Genomic DNA, 22500 nt, shown 5'->3' on the forward strand with positions numbered 1-22500 from the left:
TCTTCTAAGAACTAGAACTCAGAATATCAGTAGACTCAACCATCATAGAAGGGCTAGAACTCAAAATAACAGTAGACTCAACCCTCTACAAAGAGGTAAAACTCAGAATATTAGTATACTCAACTCTCTTCTAAGACTTAGAACTCAGAATATCAGTAGACTCAACCCTCTACGAAGAGCTAGAACTCAAATATCAGTAGACTCAACCCTCTTCAAAGATCTAGAACTCAGAATATCAGTAGACTCAACCCTCTTAAAAGAGCTAGAACTCAGAATATCAGTAGACTCAACCCTCTTCAAAGATCTAGAACTCAGAATATCAGTAGACTCAACCCTCTTCAAAGATCTAGAACTCAGAATATCAGTAGACTCAACCCTCATCAAAGAGCTAGAACTAAGAATATCAGTAGACTCAACCCTCATCAGAGAACTAGAACTCAGAATATCAGTAGACTCAACCCTCTTCTAAGAACTAGAACTCAGAATATCAGAAGACTCAACCCTCATCAAAGAGCTAGAAATCAGAATATTAGTAGACTCAACCCTCTACAAAGAGCTAGAACTCAGAATATTAGTAGACTCAACCCTCTTCAAAGAGCTAAAACTGAGAATATCAGTAGACTCAACTCTCTTCTAAGAACTAGAACTCAGAATATCAGTAGACTCAACCATCATAGAAGGGCTAGAACTCAAAATAACAGTAGACTCAACCCTCTACAAAGAGGTAAAACTCAGAATATTAGTATACTCAACTCTCTTCTAAGACTTAGAACTCAGAATATCAGTAGACTCAACCCTCTACGAAGAGCTAGAACTCAAATATCAGTAGACTCAACCCTCTTCAAAGATCTAGAACTCAGAATATCAGTAGACTCAACCCTCATCAAAGAGCTAGAACTAAGAATATCAGTAGACTCAACCCTCTTCAAAGATCTAGAACTCAGAATATCAGTAGACTCAACCCTCTTCAAAGATCTAGAACTCAGAATATCAGTAGACTCAACCCTCATCAGAGAACTAGAACTCAGAATATCAGTAGATCCTCAACCCTCTTCAAAGAGCTAGAACTCAGAATATTAGTAGACTCAACCCTCTTCAAAGAACTACAACTCAGAATATCAGAAGACTCAACCCTCTTCAAAGAACTGGAACTCAGAATATCAGTCGACTTAACCCTCATCAAAGAGCCAGAACTCAGAATATAAGTAGACTTAACCGTTTTCAAAGAGCTAGAAATCAGAATATCAGTAGACTCAACCCTCTTCAAAAGCTAGAACACAGAATACTAGTAGAATAAACCCTTTTAAAAGAGCTAGAACTCAGAATATCAGTAGGCTCAACCCTCATCAGAGAACTAGAACTAGAACTCAGAATATCACTAGACTTATCCCTCATCAATGAGCTAGAACTCAGAATATCAGTAGTCAACCCCTTCAACGAGCGGAAACTCAGGATATCAATAGACGTAGCCCTCATCAATGAGCTAGAACTCAGAATATCAAAACTCAACCCTCTTCAACGAGCGGAAACTCAGATTATCAGTAGACTTAACCTTCACCAAAGAGCTATAATTCAGAATATCAGTAGACTCAACTCTTTTCATAGAGCTAGAATGCACAATATTCCGAATATCAGCAGACCCAAACCACTTCAAAGAGGATGATTGCCTTTCAACCTGCCTTTTCTCTCACACACAGGCTCTTTGAAAACTGTGGTCCACTTCCAGAAGGATGGAATGGCCCGAACAGACACACTGCTCAGGTACCTGAAACCAATTTCTGTCATGAGGGGATTCACAATCTGCTTTAGAATCAAGATCTTACAAGCTAGGGATGAGGACGCCATTTTTTCCTACGCAGTAGAAGATGAAGCTAATGAAATCTACATTGGTAATATGAGCGGACGTGGGCATGTACATGCACACGTACACACATGCGCACATGCACAATACTCCCTATGCACACAAACACTATACTCCTCATTTATCTATCTATCTATCTATACATGAATATAGTAGCCTCTATATATATATATATATATATATATATATATATATATATATATATATACTTATTTATATAAATGTATTTATATATACACACTTATATATATATATATATATATATATATATATATATATATATATATATATATATATATATATATGTGTGTGTGTATATATATGTATATATATAAATATATATATATATATATATATATATATATATATATATATATATATACATATATAAAGTATATATACGTGATGTGTGTATTATTAAAAATATTTGTATTTCAAACTAATCCTTCCATACTCTTTACCCGAAGTGCAACCTACCACGAATAAACGTGTCTGAAATGCGACTCCTTTCTTCTAACTCCGTTTGTAGGGAATCTTATATCTGAAAGCCAGTCGCATCCAGTGTGCCGGAACCACATATGTGAATAGGTGAAAGAATCATGGTGAAGGAAAGGTGATTCATTGGAAATAAAATGTAACGGTCTGTTGTGTTTAATGGATAGTAGACTCCAAATTTTTATCACTCATTAGTTATCAATCATTTATTATTCTAATATGGATAACTCATTATTTTATGTTATTGTTGAATAAGATTTATAATCAGTTGCGAACCCGTGATGAACTGCTATAGAAAACGAATTGATAAAATGTCAGTATGAATAAAGGGGTTACTCAAAGAACTTATAAGCGGTTTGGTCCTTTAGTGAAAATATAAGAGGAAGCAGAGAAAAATCCTTATAGATCCTTGGGATTTACCACCCAGTTTCCATAAATTCCATACTATCCAAAAGTTTTGAATGCCTTTTGGCAAAACATATAAAGATGTATGCTGAAGGTAATCATCTGTTCCCTATTCTGGCATGTTATTTTACACTTAGATACTTAGAAATGAGTGTACACTTTATAGAACTTATATAACCACTGATCTCTTAGTTTGTTTTTTAGCTTTTATATATTTCTATTTCAGTATCCTGCATGGCTGTCATTCATGATTAGAATTTACTTCTTGAGAGAGTATTCCAAGTTTGATATTTTACTAGTTAATACTATAACTATGACAAAAAGATTTTGCAAAACTAAGAGACTCAACATTATAGCAAAATATACATTGTTTACCTCATCCATGAAATTTCTGACTGGAACTATTATTCTAATCACACTGACATAGGTATGAACTTCAAGAAGAAGATACTCATCGTCGCTTGCTGTAAGAATCCTGTATACGAAGAACTGCCTATAATTATCCACATAAACCAGTGGCTCTCACTATGTATAGCTCTCGACCTAGAAGACAACATCTGGAACTTGGCTACCGATGCGGCTGTATTAGAAGGCAAAGTAAAAATAGGCGAAAGTGATGACTTTATTGTACGTGCAGGTGGAATGCTACTTATTGGCCAAGATCAGGACATCTACAATGGTGGGTTGAATAAACTCCAGAGTCTCCATGCTGATCTATCCGACCTGAGGGTCTATGACTACGTCCTGCCAGAGTCAGTGATGAAATCCTACACAGAATGTAGCGTCCACATCAATGTTCTTCCTAAGATTGGGTTTCAGAATCTAGAGAAAGACTTCGAAGTCTCGAATGTAGATTTTTCTGAAGTCTTTGAAGGAGTTTTCTGCAGTAAGGAAAATCAATTTACAATAATTTTTCCAGAGCTCCGTACCTTCAAGGACAGTGCTCTGGTATGCCATACATCTGGAGGAAGGCTGTCTGTACCCTACAGCACCAGTGATAGGCGTACCTTATTTGAAATTGTTTCACCTTATGGTGAAATATGTGGTGAAAGTACAATAGATACGTTTTGGCTTGGAATTAAAGGGGATCCTGACACTCAGCAATGGCTTCATTACTCCACAAATGTCCCATTGACATATACTAGTTTTTCCTATGGATCTGGCTTAAACATAACACAGGAGAGCAACTGCGTCTCCTTTGTTGGCAGAAAAGATACAGTTGCGTCAAGACATGGTGTTTGGTTCTCAAAGAACTGTAACAACGAGCGTTGCGCTGTTTGTTCTTTTGATAAAGTGGAAGTTCTTCACGCCAGAGGACTCTGTCCACAGTCTGAGTTCGACCGTGATTATTTTCTTTCCTTTGAAAACAACACTATATTTTTTTCTGGTGTCTATTACTCCATAATTGTGAAAAACCCCGCTGTTACCGATCCAGAGACTGGTATCACTAGTTATGGCTCATGGACTTTGTATCGGCTTGACAAACCTGACATTCACGCTACGCTGAATATGAATTCACCAACAAACTACCCTATTGGTTTAAACACCTGGGAAGTCAAGAATGACAGATGTGGAAATAGCAATATGACATTGGTTTTAACATCGTGTACTAATAATCAATTCTCTTGTAATGATGGAGCCTGTGTGGATATCGGACAGAGATGTAATTTTGAAACTGACTGCCAAGATGGATCTGACGAGATTAACTGCAACTTCCTGGAACTGGATGCTTCTTACGACACCTCTGATTCCCCATCGAGAGTTGAAGGGGAACCTGTCAAGGTCTCATTTCTCATGAACATCCTCTCCATCAGGGAGATTGATTTAGCCAACTTCCAGTTTGTGTCTGAGATACAAGTCATCTGTGAGTGGATTGACGAACGGCTGGTCTTCAAACACCTTAACCATAACAACGAGTTGAATACTATTTCCAACTACATTCCATGGTTACCAAAACTCGAATTCTTAGGTGATGAGAAAGCCATGAGTAAAGCAGAGATTCGGAGATCAACTCTCATGGTAATTCGGCAATCAGACCCATTACCTGACAATGACCAGAATGTGCAAGAAGGTGAGGTCGTTAGACGTTTTCCTACTCAAATATCAAATTATTATTCTGATACAAACATCATATAAAAAAAATATGCAAAGCATCGTTATTACTGTATTGATTTATCATTTTTGAAATATCAATGTCATCATTGTATCATATAACATATTTAGCTACACAATTATACAACATGAAAATGAAGCCATCTTAAAACTCCTTACCTTCCAGCATTGGTATTTGAGGGTCGGAAGAATCCTCTTAGACTGACGAGAAAGTTAACTATCTACACAGCGTGTCAATTCGACCTCGAGACGTTCCCTTTTGACACTCAGGTCTGCACTGTGGTAAGTTACAAGAGAAGTTTGATACAAATTAAATTAACTGTAGCATATTGTGTAGAGAAACGAGTATCCAAGAATAAAAGCATTAACCTTCGTAATCATTGTAAAGAAACCAAGTACTTTGAAAAATAAACCCTTATTATTATCATAGCTGGTGGGAATGTAACTCAGAATTAGAAAAAAAAGTAAATTTCTATCCTAAGCAACCCTCTTATTCTGTCATTGGTTATATACTAACAGCAATTACCTCTTGCACTTTTACAATTAAGCATTTTAATGCGTCATAATTTCTTTCAAAAGAGGTTTGTTGACTTCATAAAAATAATCAACTTTTAAAATATTGTAAATCAGTTCATCCAAGCTTCCCAAAACTTTGGCAAGGATCAGGTGGATTCATAGAGTAACAATGCTGGATCTATTTAGAACCCCTCTAAATGAGACTCTCCTGATTCTTTGTGTTATTACTGCAATCTAATGTCTTTTGAACGTCATTTAGCCTCTTCCTCTGTCAATGTTTATGACAAATGCTGGTGTGGAGCTAGTTACCGCATTGCTTCCAATGTTCAGTGGCAGTCACCATTGTATTTAGGCTAATGTTCGTGGTCAGATGACTAGGTGTGTAGCAAATCAATTACTTTTCCTATCACCAATAATTTTTCTCATTTATATAAAGAGAATAGGTTTGTAGCAAATCAATTACTTTTCTTATCACCAGCAAGTTTACTTAATTATCTAATAAGTCTAGGTGTGTAGCGAATCACTAGCAAGTTTACTTATCTACCTAATAAGACTAGGTGTGTAGCAGATCAATTACTTTCCTTGTCACCAGCAAGTTTACTTATTTACCTAATAAGACTTGGTGTGTAGCGGACCAATTATGTTTCTTGTCACCAGCAACTTTACTTATTTACCTAATAAGACTTGGTGTGTAGCAGATGAATTATGTTTCTTGTCACCAGCAAGTTTACTTATTTACCTAATAAGACTTGGTGTGTAGCAGACCAATTATGTTTCTTGTCACCAGCAAGTTTTCTTATCTACCTGATAAGACTTGGTGTGTAGCAGATGAATTATGTTTCTTGTCACCAGCAAGTTTATTCATTTACCTGATAAGACTAGGCATGTAGCAGATCAATTATGTTTTTTGTCACCAGCAAGTTTACTTATTTACTTAATAAGACTTGGTGTGTAGCAGGTGAATTATGTTTTTTGTCACCAGCAAGTTTACTTATTTACTTAATAAGACTTGGTGTGTAGCAGGTGAATTATGTTTTTTGTCACCAGCAACTTTACTTATTTACCTAATAAGACTTGGTGTGTAGCAGATCAATTATGTTTTTTGTCACCAGCAAGTTTACTTATTTACTTAATAAGACTTGGTGTGTAGCAGGTGAATTATGTTTTTTGTCACCAGCAAGTTTACTTATTTACTTAATAAGACTTGGTGTGTAGCAGGTGAATTATGTTTTTTGTCACCAGCAAGTTTACTTATTTACTTAATAAGACTTGGTGTGTAGCAGGTGAATTATGTTTTTTGTCACCAGCAAGTTTACTTATTTACTTAATAAGACTTGGTGTGTAGCAGGTGAATTATGTTTTTTGTCACCAGCAAGTTTACTTATTTACTTAATAAGACTTGGTGTGTAGCAGGTGAATTATGTTTTTTGTCACCAGCAAGTTTACTTATTTACTTAACAAGACTTGGTGTGTAGCAGGTGAATTATGTTTTTTGTCACCAGCAAGTTTACTTATTTACCTGATAAGACTAGGCATGTAGCAGATCAATTATGTTTTTTGTCACCAGCAAGTTTACTTATTTACTTAATAAGACTTGGTGTGTAGCAGGTGAATTATGTTTTTTGTCACCAGCAAGTTTACTTATTTACTTAATAAGACTTGGTGTGTAGCAGGTGAATTATGTTTTTTGTCACCAGCAAGTTTACTTATTTACTTAATAAGACTTGGTGTGTAGCAGGTGAATTATGTTTTTTGTCACCAGCAAGTTTACTTATTTACCTGATAAGACTACGCATGTAGCAGATCAATTATGTTTTTTGTCACCAGCAAGTTTACTTATTTACTTAATAAGACTTGGTGTGTAGCAGGTGAATTATGTTTTTTCTCACCAGCAAGTTTACTTATTTACCTAGTAAGACTTGGTGTGTAGCAGATGAATTATGTTTCTTGTCAACAGCAAATTTATTCATTTACCTGATAAGACTAGGCATGTAGCAGATCAATTATGTTTTTTGTCACCAGCAAGTTTACTTATTTACCTAATAAGACTTGGTGTGTAGCAGATCAATTATGTTTTTGTCACCAGCAAGTTTACTTATTTACTTAATAAGACTTGGTGTGTAGCAGGTGAATTATGTTTCTTGTCAACAGCAAGTTTATTCATTTACCTGATAAGACTAGGCATGTAGCAGATCAATTATGTTTTTTGTCACCAGCAAGTTTACTTATTTACTTAATAAGACTTGGTGTGTAGCAGGTGAATTATGTTTTTTCTCACCAGCAAGTTTACTTATTTACCTGATAAGACTACGCGTGTAGCAGACCAATTATGTTTCTTGTCACCAGCAAGTTTACTTATTTACCTAATAAAACTTGGTGTGTAGCAGGTGAATTATGTTTTTTCTCACCAGCAAGTTTACTTATTTACCTGATAAGACTACGCATGTAGCAGACCAATTATGTTTCTTGTCACCAGCAAGTTTACTTATTTACCTAATAAAACTTGGTGGGTAGCATATCAATTATGTTTCTTATCACCAGCAAGTTTTCTTATCTACCTAATAAGACTTGGTGTGTAGCAGATGAATTATGTTTCTTGTCACCAGCAAGTTTAGTTATTTACCTAATAAGACTTGGTGTGTAGCAGGTGAATTATGTTTTTTGTCACCAGCAAGTTTACTTATTTACCTAGTAAGACTAGGCGTGTAGCAGATCACTTATGTTTTTTGTCACCAGCAAGTTTACTTATTTACCTAATAAGACTTGGTGTGTAGCAGATCAATTATGTTTTTTGTCACCAGCAAGTTTACTTATTTACTTAATAAGACTTGGTGTGTAGCAGGTGAATTATGTTTCTTGTCAACAGCAAGTTTATTCATTTACCTGATAAGACTAGGCATGTAGCAGATCAATTATGTTTTTTGTCACCAGCAAGTTTACTTATTTACTTAATAAGACTTGGTGTGTAGCAGGTGAATTATGTTTTTTCTCACCAGCAAGTTTACTTATTTACCTGATAAGACTACGCGTGTAGCAGACCAATTATGTTTCTTGTCACCAGCAAGTTTACTTATTTACCTAATAAAACTTGGTGTGTAGCAGGTGAATTATGTTTTTTCTCACCAGCAAGTTTACTTATTTACCTGATAAGACTACGCATGTAGCAGACCAATTATGTTTCTTGTCACCAGCAAGTTTACTTATTTACCTAATAAAACTTGGTGGGTAGCATATCAATTATGTTTCTTATCACCAGCAAGTTTTCTTATCTACCTAATAAGACTTGGTGTGTAGCAGGTGAATTATGTTTCTTGTCACCAGCAAGTTTACTTATTTACCTAATAAGACTAGGCGTGTAGCAGATCAATTATGTTTTTTGTCACCAGCAAGTTTACTTATTTACCTAATAAGACTAGGCGTGTAGCAGATCACTTATGTTTTTTGTCACCAGCAAGTTTACTTATTTACCTAATAAGACTAGGCGTGTAGCAGATCACTTATGTTTTTTGTCACCAGCAAGTTTACTTATTTACCTAATAAGACTAGGCGTGTAACAGATCAATTACTTTCCTTGTCATTCATGAACTTGCTTATTCATTTCTAGGCTGTTCGGCTGTCAGCTGTAACAAAGGACTACGTCATGCTGCAGCCTCTCGGGAAAGGAGTGCACTTCTTAGGAGTCCGAAGAGGGTTGGAATACCAACTAGCATCTGAGCTTATGATAAGGAAAGATGAGGTGATTATTATACATTTCATCCACCGATATTGTGAAAAAAGGGTTGTTCATTTTGTTTGTTAACCTGCCTAAAAGATATGATAGAATATCATGTTTAGATTTCAATAATAGTTTGTACAGAGGCAGGTTATGGATCATGGAGAATCTGGTTTTATTTTGATATGGATGAATATCCAGGATTTACTTTGAGTCTTTGTAAGTTTGCATGTGTTTTTAACAGTTATGAAATATTGTTTTGCTTATGTTCTCTGTAATTCTGAAAGATTTGGGTATGGCCTGTAAATCTGAAGTCTTTAAAGAGTACAGGCAGCTTCAGTTGTGACCCAAAGATCTTTAATATTCATTAGCTAAAATGGATTCAGTCATGGCTTTAGACACAACCAAAAACGATGCCATAACCTATTGATAATTATGCTATAGAGGCAAAAGATAAAACCAGTATTTATTTACTGTTCAATTTGTTGAAAGCGTTTGGTATACTGACCTTGTAACAACCAAATACAGTGTATATTCCATATTCATAGTGATAATACCTGTACCACATCATAATGATGTCCTTCATAAACATTCACTATTGGATGTTCCATTTACTCTTAATCATTATAAATATATTCTATGTCCTCAATCTAACCAACTGAAATGATCATCAAGATATGTGCAGTACAAAAAATTATTTAAAATATTATTCATATTATATCCATGATCAATGTGAACCTTCATAAAGTACATGAAAAGAAATATGTCAGTAAACCTACCACAGTTCGTACATTCCATAATAGGTAATAACTAACCAATTATTAACCAATGAGGGGATCGCATTTTCCCGCTAATTCGTTACTCTCAAATTAAGAATAAACGAATCATTAGGCTGATTAATCTCCCATTTAAATAATAAGCATCGAACCTTAAAAAAAAAAAAAACTTTAATTCTCTTCCAGTCGGACACATTCAGTTACGAATTTGGGTTTTAGAATCTCCCGTAGCTTCAACAGATCCAGGTCAAACGCTAGTCCCCAAAATCTGCAAATATTTTAAAATTTACAGTTCTTCTTCCACAGGGCAACTACAGCGGTCTAGCAGTGAAATTGACCTTCCACAGCCTTTCGACGTTTTACATCTTCTCCACCTACCTTCCCACGAGTATTATCATCGTTATTGGTTACTCCATCCTATTTTACCCACTCACTGCCTTTGAAGAGAGAATCATGGTTGGACTGACGGGCCTTCTGGTCGAGGCTACCTTCTTCTCCCAGGTAATCTCTGGCACCGTCGTTCAATTAGCTCGTTATGCATGTTGCGTAAGATTTTTCATAATTCTGACTATCCTTTACAGGCAGATCTTCCCGGACAGTATCATCCTATTCGTAATACTAGGTATACAGTTAATTCTAATAGTCATACTTTCTCCATCAGGAGGCTCAATACTAAATGTAGAAACGAAAAAAAAATAGATTTAGCTAATTTAGTAAAAGATGTAACAGAGTTAAACATGTTAAAGTCAAGAAGTAAAATTTTTCTAGATCTAAGGAAAGGAAGAAAAACATTTTAAGAAAAAAATTAGACACTCCTGTAATAAGAGAAAAATATGATGAGTTTAGTTTAGCAATAGGTACTCCTAGCTAGATGACGAAATAGAAGCAAATAAAGAGGAAATAAAAGGTAATTTAAAAAAATTTTCATTGGGATCAGCATAAGAGATAGGTAGAAAAAGTTTCTAAACAAAATCAAGGAAAACTATCATAAAGCACCAAAAATGTGATAAAGAAAAGAATTGAAATGAGGGTAAAATCAAAGAGAGATAAAATAGAATCAGTAGAACTATCCAAGACAATAAACTAAAAACCCAAGATATTCGTAAACATAATCAGACCAAAATTGAGGTAACACAAAAGAAAGGAAAAAGCATCAAATTAATAAAAAGGAGTCTTGGGACGGCGCCAACAAATGTTTGCTTTAGCGGATGGAAATGGTTACATCAACAAAAGAGATGAAGTGATAAATATTGCAGAGGATTTCTATACAATGCCATACAATAGTGGTATAAGAAATAATTTTGCCAATTGAAATAATGAAACACCACACCGGTATCGAAAGTAACATTATTATTATTATTATTATTATTATTATTATTATTATTATTATTATTATTATTATTATTACTTGCTAAGCTACAACCCTAGTTGGAAAAGCAGGATGCTATAAGCACAGGGGATCCAATAGGGAAAATAGCCCAGTGAGGACAGAAAAAAAAGATATAAACTTCAAGAGAAGTTTAAGAACAATGATAATATTAAAATAGTTCTTTTTTATATAAACTATAAAATAACAAGAGGATGAGAAACAAGATAGAATAGTGTGCCCAAGTGTACCGTCAATAAGAGATCTCTACCCCAAGACAGCGGAAGACCATAGTACAGAGACTATGGCACTATCTAAAACTAGAGAACAATGATTTGATTTTGGAGTGTCCTCCTAGAAGAGCTACTTACCATAGCTAAAGAGTCTCTTCTACCCTTACCAAGAGGAAAGTAGCCAATGAACAATAACAGTGCAGGAGTTAACCTCTTGAGAGAAGAAGAATTGTTTGGTAATTTCAATGTTGTCAAGTGTATGAGGAAATAGGAGAATGTGTAAAGAATAGGCCAGACTATTCTGTGTATGTGTCAGACAGGATGAAATGAACCGTAACCAGAGAAAGGGATCAAAAGTAGTACTGTCTGGCCAGTCAAAGGACCCTATAACTCTCTAGCGGTAGTATCTCAATGGGTGGCTGGTGCCCTGGCCAACCTATAACCTCGCAAGTAGAAGTAAGAAAGCATGAAAAGTCAGGAAAAGAGGCAAAGCAGAAGAAGATGGCCTAACAAATTGATTTATTATTGAATAATGGATAATTCATAGTAGTAAACCTCGCTGAACTTTACACAAAAGGTTTGCAGAACTGCTCTATACCTTCAGCTTGGAATACATTTCTCACTATATTATTTCGCAAAAAGAGACACAAAAGACCTGAAAAATACAGCCCAATAAGTTTACTTACAGTAATATATGAAATATTTACAAAGATCATATTCGAAAAGAAAGCTAGACTAATAGGCAGGTTTTAGAAGTTAATATTCAACTATCCATATTCATGTAATTAATCACCAAATGGAAAAATAAACTTAGTATGACAAACCAATGTTAATAGCATTTAAAGATTAAGAAAGCTTTTGATTTTTTTCAAAACTTTTGCAGTAATAAAAGCCCTCCAAAGACGAGGGATAGATGGTACTTAATTAGAACACTTGACGATATCTATACAGGAAGTACAGCCATTCTAAAACTCCGATTGAGAAAGGAGTTAGACAGGGAGACCCCACCCGCAATATATTATTCACAGGATGTCAAGAAGTAGTTTAAAAAATAAGATGGGAAAATATAGGAATTAACATTAATGGGGAATACCTTAGAAGCTTAAGATTTGCAGATGACTCACTTCTGTTAGTTCTGTATGTGAATCATGAGAGGAATTACAAATGAGAGAAAATTTGATTAGAGAAAGCAAAAAATGTAGTCGGACTTGAAATGAAAGTGAGTAAAACTAAGATGATATTCAATGAAAATGGAGTGAGACAACAAATCATTGTTAAAACGAACCTCTGGAGGTTGTTAATTAATATACATATTTAGGACAGACAATAGGTGTTTCCCAAGACATGAAACCGAAATTAAGAGAAGGATAAGCATGAGATGGAGAGCTTTTGGTAAACAAAAAGACATAATGAAACGTAATATGCCAGTTTCTCTAAAAAGAAAAGTATTCAACCAGATGGTCCTACAAGTATTAACTTATGCATCAGAAACTTAGAGCCTTACTAAAGCCTTAAAACATATGCTAGTAACAAATCAAATATTTTTGGAAAGAATAATGATAGGATTAACACTAAGAGACAGAAAAAGAGTAATATAGATACAAGAGCAAACTAAAGTAGAGGACGCCCCACCGTTAGTGATTTTTCAAACTTTAGCCCCCAACCCGAAAAAATGCTCCTATGTCCATGATATATATATATATATATATATATATATATATATATATATATATATATATATATATATGTACATACATATATACATATATATATATATATATATACATATATATATATATATATGTATATATATATATATATATATATATATATATATATGTGTGTGTGTGTGTGTGTGTGTGTACATACATATAAGTAGAATAATTTCTTACTCTAATATAGAAATATATGTATACCTGTTAAAAAAAATCTTCTATTCGAGATATTGTTTTAAAATGATAATTCTTATGTAGAATGAGTTACTAGATTTATGCAATTTAATACCTTTAAATCTTTTCTGAGTTACTACATTTTTGCAGTTTAATATATTTTAACGTTTTCTGAAGTAAAGGATAGAAGAGTAAATTGACTGCAAAAAAAAGGTGAGGGGTTATAGCAACTTTCTCCCTACTCCTACGCCCATGAGCTGCGCCCAAGTTGTAGAATGATCTTCCCAATCGGGTAGTTGAATCGGTTGAACTTCAAAAGTTCAAACTTCCAGCAATCTTTTTTTTTTTATGTTGAACAGGCTGACATAAGTCTTTTTACAGTTTATATATGACATATCTGATTAAATGTTATTGTTTTTAGAATAATTACTTTTCATATAGTTTATTTGTTCCCTTATTTCCTTTCCTCGCTGGGCTATTTTTCCCTTTGGACCCCTTGGGCTTATAGAATCCTGCTTTTCCAACTAGGGGAATAATAATAATAATAACAATAATAAGTTTCTGGCGTCCTGTAGGAAACGTCCTTCTGGGCGATCGACGGACTGGGGTTCGAGTCATGCTCAAGCTAGATGGTTTCTTTAGTGTCTACAACCTCACCATCCTTGTGAGCTAAGAATTGGGTGTTTTGGGGCGTCTATAGGTCTACCTACTGAGTCTTCAACAGCCATTGCCTGGTCCTCCCTGGTCCTAGCTTGGGTGGAGAAGGGTTTTGGCGCTGATCGTATTGGTAGCCTATATGGCCAGTCTCTAGGGCATTGCACTGCTAGCTGGGGAATTGGCAGTATCCCTTGCCTCTGCCATTCATGAGTGACCTTTAAACCTTTGAAGGAATGATTGAAAAGGATCTCTATCACCTCGCTCTATCTGTGGTAATAGACATAACAAGTTATGAATACTACTACTACTCATATTGCCATTAGGGCTTGACCTCGTAATAATAGTTTTACCCAAAAGAAGACTAAATTTCTATAAAATGGAGTATGAACCAACTAACTTGAAGTAAAGATAAATTTCATTCGTCTCAGCTACAGATTTATTAACTTTTTAAATAAATGGTAACAACATCGAGATTTAATTCATTCTAGTCATATGTATATTATTTTTCTTTTCTTTTGTCTTTTTTTCCAGATGTAGATTGGTTTCCCTATTTGCAGTCTAATGGGCCACGAACAATGGAGATTTTTAATAAATTGCAAAACGTGACTATTCAGATAAAAATTAATCTCTCTCTCTCTCTCTCTCTCTCTCTCTCTCTCTCTCTCTCTCTCTCTCTTCTTCTTCTTCTTCTTTAGTTCAGAGATAATGTGATTTCTTTACATACAACATAGTGAATACATGGAACAATGTATTGCTGTACAGAAATTCCTTGATTGTAGTCTGTAAGTTCGTATGGTTAGCCTTGATTTTAGTGCTGCCTTTGACCGTGTTAATCATGAGGCCCTTGTTTTCAAAATCAAACAGTTGGGAGGGGGTGGGTCGTTTCTTAGCATTACTATTGAATTTTTAAGTAATATATCACAAAGGGTTGTTGTTGATGGACACCATGGTGAGTATAAGAATGTGATATCTGGTGTTCCTTAGGGTAGTGTTCTTGTCCCATTATTTTTCATACTATATACACATGACATGTGGGTTGACCTAGAAAACAAGCTTGTTGCATATGCAGATGATGCTACTCTCTTTGCATCAATTCCATCTCCTGAATGTAGATCTGGGGTTGCTGAATCCCTTAATAGAGATCTAGCTAAAATTAGTGCATGGTGCAAGTTATGGGGTGTGAAGTAGAATCCTAACAAAACTCAGTATGATTTCAAGTAGGTCAAGGACAGTGGCTCCTTAACATCCAGATCTCAGCATTGATAATGTTTCTTTAACTCTGTATGACTCTTTTGAAATTAAAGTTTTAGGTGTGATTCTCGCCAGCAAATCTACTTTCGAGAAACTCATTAGGTCTGTGTCTTCCTCAATTGCACAAAAAAATGTCTTATTGAGAAAGTATTTTAAGATTTTCGGTGATCAATCTATTCTGAAATGTTTTAATTCTTTCATTCTACCTTCTTTCGAGTATTGTTCTCCTATCTGGTCTTCAGCTGATGTCTCTCATCTTAATTTGTTGGACAGGAACTTACGGTCTATTAAATTTGTTACTCCTGATCTAGATATTTATCTCTGGCACTGTCGTTCAATTAGGCATGCAGTTAATTCAAATAGTCAGGCCTTCTCCACCATGAGGCTCAATACTATACGTATTCTAGAGGTGTTATTCCAGCTGTGACCAAGTTGTGAAAGGATCTTTGAATCAGTAGAACTTCAAAAGTTCAAACTTGCAGCAAATGTTTTTAGGTAGTACAGGCTGAAAAACGTCTTTTTATAGTTTATATATAAAATATCTGTTTTGATGTTGTAACTGTTTTTTATTATAATTGTTCATTATTTCTCATATCGTTTATTTATTTCCTTATTTCCTTTCCTACCTGGGCTATTTTTCCCTGTTGGAGCCCCTGGGCTTATAGCTTCTTGCTTTTCCAACTAAGGTTGTGGCTTAGCGAATAATAATAATAATAATAATAATAATAATAATAATAATAATAATAATAATAATAATAATAATAACAGACTTCCAGCGGTTATAGTGAACAGTAACACGGTGAACGATTTAAAGAATAAGCTAGACACCATCATAAAAACTCTAAACATTTAAACTAATTCGCTCAACCCAAGAGCAAACGGAGTCTCCGCAGATAAACTAAAAAGTCTTTGGGACATCCAAAATCCTTGTAAATCATTGTAACTCTTCTTCTTGCTTCTCTTTCTCAGGTGAGCACATCCATCCCAAGAACAGCCTACCTGAAACTGGTTGACGTGTGGTTCGTCTACTGTGTCATAAGTTTGTTTGCAGTGTGTGTCGTTGTTGTTATAATTCAGTATTTGTTTGTAAGTATCCACAAAACCTATTTTTTTTTCTCCTTTTTAAGTCAGTACATTCATAACCTCAATGACCCCTGTGTTTGATTTTTGCACCAGTTAGGTACTTCCTCTGGCCGGTATTGAAGATTGATAATGGAAAGCAAACAGTTATATTTTATTCATTCGTTGTCAGTTTGAACTTGTTGGCCTCATAACCTGGATTACATTTCAAGTTTGAAATATGAAACATATTTAGTAACTACAGCTTTAATGGGATTTCATAGAATATAGATAGGTGAAAATTTATAATTTTGGACCGAATTGGTACCAACAAATCTTACACGAATGTCAAGTTCATGCTCCCCAAAGGTTTGAGCGCGCGCGCGTGTGTGTGTGTTGCTAGATAGTAACCCAGTCCTATCTATAAGAGAATAATACATGTTTCTTCTAATAGCAATATGCATAGTTGCGATAGTAACAAAAGTTGGTCTGACTGTTATTACTATACAAAATACAGGTAGATACTTAATCGCATTAGGTAAGACAAAACGACCATGGCCATAGTAATTTAATACTGACAGATCAGAATATCTTTATTTAGATGAAAAATAATACAAGTTATTAATAACTAGAACAAATGAATAATAATAATAAAACAAGCATACGAACAGGTATTTGAATAAGAATGAAATGTAGTTGAGAAGCAATAAGGAATTGCCTTGTAAAATATACAAATTCTCACTCCTGGCTGGTGCTCTTTGATTTTACAGAAACTGTGAAATGTTGACGTGTGATCCTCCGTAGTATAACATTGCAATTCCCGGGTATAATTAATATAATTTCCCCCTAATTATGCAGTGCCATAGCCTTTGTACCATGGTCTTCTACTGTCTTGGGGTAGAGTTCTTTTGATTGAGAGTACACTCGGGCACACTATTCTATCTTATTTCTCTTCCTCGTGTTTTATCTTTTTTTTTCTTAGAAGTTTCTTTAGTTTATATATGATAGATCTATTTTAATGTTACTGATCTAAAACATTTTGTTTCAATTGCTCATTACTTTTTTGTCGTTTATTTCCTTGTTTCCCTTCAACACTAGGCTATTTTTTCCCTGTTGGAGTCCTTGGGCTTGTAGCATCCTGCTTTTCTAACTAGGGTTGTAGCTTATATAATAATAATAATAATAATAATAATAATAATAATAATAATAATAATAATAATAATAATGTACCTCGGTCCTCAGACGGAAGTAGGCAACAAGGAGAAGGATCTGACCGTTAATGGCCTCATGAGACTAAACCAGTTCGACCGGGCTGTTCTGAACCGCCTTCGCGCCACAAGAGTGAATTACATCAGCCGCATTGTTTATCCAATCATCTCCTTCATCTTTCTCCTGACATATTCGATTATTGGCTATAAGAAGAGTATGCTGGCTACCAACGTTCACTATGAAGAACAATTCACCGACGAAATAGAGGAAGCGTAGGCTATTCCTTGTGTGTTATGTAGCTTCTAAGTGCTTTAATGTACTATACTTGTTAATGAAATGGGCACACTATAAACCTTGGTAATAAATATATATTTATTACTCTTGATTGATTTTAGATAGGTTTGAAAAATATTTCATTTTAGGTTTAAGTCCAAGTGCTTTAGGATAGGCGCACTCATAAAAGTTTGTTAGACCATGTATAGTGTGACTCAATGTACAATAATTTTGAACTGGGTACTGTTTTAATGTTTACTGTTCTAATTCGTACGTTGATTGAATACAGCAGTTGAGGGTGAAAGAGCAATTACTTTTATGAAGTGAGATACAGTAGGAAGTAGGAATCTTAGGGTAGATCCATATTTATATATATATATATATATATATATATATATATATATATATATATACATATATATATATGTATATATATATATATATATATATATATATATATATATATATATATATATATATATACAATCCTTTAATCTGTAATTCTTTTTCAGTAAATATAAGATACAGTTACTCTTTGTTGTACCATTAACCTTTTACCATGAGATTAAAAAGTACATCATATTATCACTTTTAATCTTGCTATCAACCTTTCCATATGACTAAACAAATCTTCGAAATTATTTACAAGACCACGCTCTCCATTCACTCCCAAATTATGCAGTCCTGCAGCTCTCCTCTTCTTGTATAGTAATTAAGAGGTTCCTTAAATGCTGGGAAAGCAACAAATGGCAAGATATGTTGAGGAAGGGGGAAGGGGATATAAAAAGAAAATAGCTCGGTTTCCTCACTAAACGACTTGGAACTGACATGTCAACATAGTCAACCACACAAAATTCGTTATGCCAGCGTCCATTATGTATACTGTATATTCAAAATATACTTAATCAAAAATTGAGTGATTACTCAAAAGGGTCACTATTTGTAAATTGTATATTTTATGGACACTTTTGAGTAATTAATTCATTTTTAATTAAGTATATTTTGAATATACAGTATATCAAATGTATGCTGGCATCACGAACTTCTGTTTATGTACGCTGGCATCACGAATTCTGCTTGGTTGACTATGTTGACATGTCAGTTCCAAGTCGTTTAGTGAGGAAACCGAGCTATTTTCTTTTTATATCCCCTTCCCCCTTCCTCAACATATCTTGCCATTATTTGCTTTCCCAGCATTTAAAGAACTTCCTAATTACTATACAAAAAGAGGAGAGCTGCAGGACTGCATAATTTGGGAGTGAATGGAGAGCGTGGTCTTATAAACAATTACCCAAATATTAAACTCTCTGGCAATAACTTAAACATGTCAGTCATTAGGCTGCTAGTCTATAAAACTTCTTGATTCTTAGTTTTTATATTTTCATTGCATTTCCTTCATTTTTTCATAATAAATCAGTAACCTGGCTTTTCAGAAAAGCATTCGCTAATGTCAGTAAAGAGCAGATTGAAAACAAAATGTCCCAGGATCAGGTTTTAAAAATGTAAATTTTTTTTTAATTCGTTTTCCATTGTTTAGTACTTTCATAACTTCCATTCCCTCTTCCTTTTTTTTTTTCTTCTTGGTGCTCGATATCTTTCTAACTTTTATTTCATGGTGTAACTTGGGTGCCGATTGGACTCACGGACCCCAGGGCTGGGCTATATTATCCAAAGTCCTAAATCCAAATCCACGATACTTGTTGAGAATCTGAAGGTTTTAAACCAGGAATTACCATCAGAAAGGTTGCATCAGGATTTGCCACCCTAAGGGTTGCACCTGGATTTACCACCGGAAAGGTTACTTCAGGATTAACACCGGAAAGATTAAACCTAGAATTACCACCAGAAAGGTTACACCAGGATTAACATAGGAAAGTCACACCAGATTTACCACCATAAGGGTTGCACCTGGATTCACCACCGAAAATGTCGCACAAAGATTAACACAGGAAAAGTTACGCATGGATTCCCCACTGAAATGGTTGTATCAGGATTAACACCGGAAGAATTACACCAGGATATACCACCATACAGGTTGCACCTGGATTTACCACTGGAAAGGGCATGGCAGAGACAAGAAACAGTGACAATCCCCTAGCTAGAAGGACAATGAAATAGAGAATGACCATGTATACGCATGATCAGCACCAAGGATTTACTACCATAAGGGTTGCACCTGGATTTACTCCTAGAAAGGTTACACCAGGATTGACACCAGAAGGGTTACACCTGAATATATCAACAGGAAGGTTACACCAAGACTGACACCGGAAGGGTTGCACCTGAATTTACTAGTGATAAGGTTACATCAGGATTAACACTGGAAGGGTTACACTACGATTTACCCCCATAATGGTTGCACCTCAAGATATCTCCAAAAATGTTACATCAGGATTAACCCCGGAAGGGTTGCATCAGGATTTACTATCATATGGGTTGCACCTGGATTTACCACCAGAAACGTTACACCAGGATTGACACCAGGAGGGCTGCACCCGGATTTACTACCGGAAAGGTTACACCAGGAATAACACCGAAAGGGTTGCATCAGGATTAACACCAGAAGGGTTACATCAGGATTTACTATCATATGGGTTGCACCTGGATTTGCCACTGGAAAGGCTACACCAGGATTGACACCAGAAGAGCTTCACCTGGATTTACAACCGGGAAGGTTACACCAGGATTAACACCAGAAAGGTTACACCAAGATTTACCACCGTAAGGGTGGCCCTTAGATTTAACACTCGATATGTTGCACTAGGATTAACATCAGAAGGATTACACCTGGATTTACCACCAGAAAGGTCACACAAGGATTAAAAGCTGAAGGGTTACACCAGGATTTACCACCTAAAGGGATGCACCTGGATCTAACTAGAAAAGTTTGCCAGGATTTACCACCATAAGGTTTGCACCTGGATTTACCATTGGAAATGTTACATCAGGATTGAAACCAGAAGAGTTGCACCTGGATTTACCACCGGAGGGGTTGCACCAGGATTAACACCGGAAGGTTACACCAAGATTTACCACCATAAGGATTGCACATGGATTTACTGCTGGAAAGGTTGCACCAGGATTAACACCAGAAGGATTACACCTGTATTTACCACCAGAAAGGTTACATCAGGATTAACACCGATAGGGTTGCACTTGGATTTACCACCATAAGGGTTGCACCTGGATTCATTACCGGAAAGGTTGCACGAGGATTTATAACCATTAGAGTTGCACCAGGATATACCACCGGAAATGTTACACCAGAATTGACACGGAAAGGTTGCGCCTGGATTAACCACAGGGGAGGTTATACCAGGATTAACACGGGAAGTGTTACACCTGAATTTACCATTGGAAAGGTTACTGCGGGATATACAACTTCTTAGGATAAATACAAAGATATGCTTTTAGAAACATGGTTATTTTCGTGTATATTTAATGCACCAGGAAAATAGTAAGATAAATCACAAACAAAAGCTTTTGGACGTATAATGATTTAAATGTAAACATAGGCCTACATAGTTTTCCTCTTTTTCATTAGTTAGTTAATGTAAGTTATCAAGAATGATGTAAAAAAAATATTTCTTATTCTTAACAGTTTCTTTAAAGCAAATGTTGAAGGGACGGAATGATTAAAGGTACTTATTAAACAAAGACTTGACAAAATAAGATATGAAATGGAAGCATAATTTGGGCCTAAACCTCGAAGCAATTTAGAGTGAATCAAGATAGAAAGGAGAAGCACTTTGATCATGGAAAGCGAAGGCAGGGAGGATATTCCAGAGCTCATCAACAAGTGCAAAGAAACTTCCTGAGAAAATAAAGCAGCCCTGAATTTGACTAGATGATTTCCCAAAGTTGTTAAGTAACTATAAAAAAGGCGTACTCTGTAGGTCTACATTAAGGAGAATTTCTTAACACATAACACGCGATGCCAGGAATTACAATCGATGTCAACGAGAAACCCGCCTAATGTCAATCCAACACAGTTTTCTTTATCAAAGCCATTTGGATCTCCTATAAGCCAGGCAAGGCGAGAGATTGTAACAATTTCACCTGGAATGATGATAGAAAAAAAAATGTTTAACTGATCATGAAGTAATTAGATTTGGCGACTGAACATTAAGATATTCCTGTGGAACAGTTAAGCATACATTTCTAGGTTTAAGAATAGGTCTCGGCATCGTCAGTCCTTGCTCCTGAAAGAATTGAGGGGTATATGTAATAAAATATACTAGTTGAGTTTTCCTGAAAGGTAATTGGGGCACTGCAAAACATATATAAACTAAAAATACAAAACAAGGAAAATTGAAGAGATGTAAGAAAGAATATTGAATTAAAGAACAAAGGAAAATGAATATACATCAGCATTTAATGTTAAACATTTATTCTATTGGGCATTGAAGTGAGCTTACTGAACTTCAAACAAATAGACGTTGTCGGGAAACAAATGGATCAGAAGGAGCACGGGTAGTTTGGTCAGTGGAGAGAATGGGAGAATATGGGTTGGAACAATGATTCAGGAGATCTGAGGAGAGATAACATCCATGATAGAAATTATTATAAAACATCACAGTAGATGGGTGCTAAAAAATGCGTTTGTTGATATCAATTTCCACCTTGACTGAGTAGTTCGGAATTCAATGGTTTAAACACACACAGTCACACAAACACATGCATATA

The 22500-nt window shown here is 35.2% G+C and overlaps 2 protein-coding genes across 2 annotated transcripts in view; one reads left to right on the top strand and one right to left on the bottom strand.

The window, feature by feature from the left end:
* Window positions 1-18166, top strand: part of LOC137617767 (uncharacterized) — a 32191-nt gene extending 14025 nt beyond the window's left edge. Inside the window, exons 3-9 of the mRNA XM_068347747.1 lie at window positions 1698-1889; window positions 3189-4832; window positions 5040-5155; window positions 8994-9125; window positions 10184-10378; window positions 16243-16359; window positions 17575-18166. Of these exons, the coding sequence (XP_068203848.1) occupies window positions 1698-1889; window positions 3189-4832; window positions 5040-5155; window positions 8994-9125; window positions 10184-10378; window positions 16243-16359; window positions 17575-17817 (2639 nt within the window). The 3' untranslated portion in view covers window positions 17818-18166. The remainder of the gene's footprint in view (window positions 1-1697; window positions 1890-3188; window positions 4833-5039; window positions 5156-8993; window positions 9126-10183; window positions 10379-16242; window positions 16360-17574) is intronic.
* Window positions 18167-21712: 3546 nt separating this feature from the next.
* LOC137616858 (mannose-binding protein A-like) overlaps window positions 21713-22500 on the bottom strand; it is a 5607-nt gene continuing 4819 nt past the window's right edge. The window contains exon 5 of the mRNA XM_068346782.1: window positions 21713-21873. Within this exon, the coding sequence (XP_068202883.1) occupies window positions 21713-21873 (161 nt within the window). The remainder of the gene's footprint in view (window positions 21874-22500) is intronic.

The sequence above is a fragment of the Palaemon carinicauda genome, chromosome 2 (assembly GCF_036898095.1).
Source record: "Palaemon carinicauda isolate YSFRI2023 chromosome 2, ASM3689809v2, whole genome shotgun sequence".
NCBI classification, from domain to species: Eukaryota; Metazoa; Arthropoda; class Malacostraca; order Decapoda; family Palaemonidae; genus Palaemon; species Palaemon carinicauda.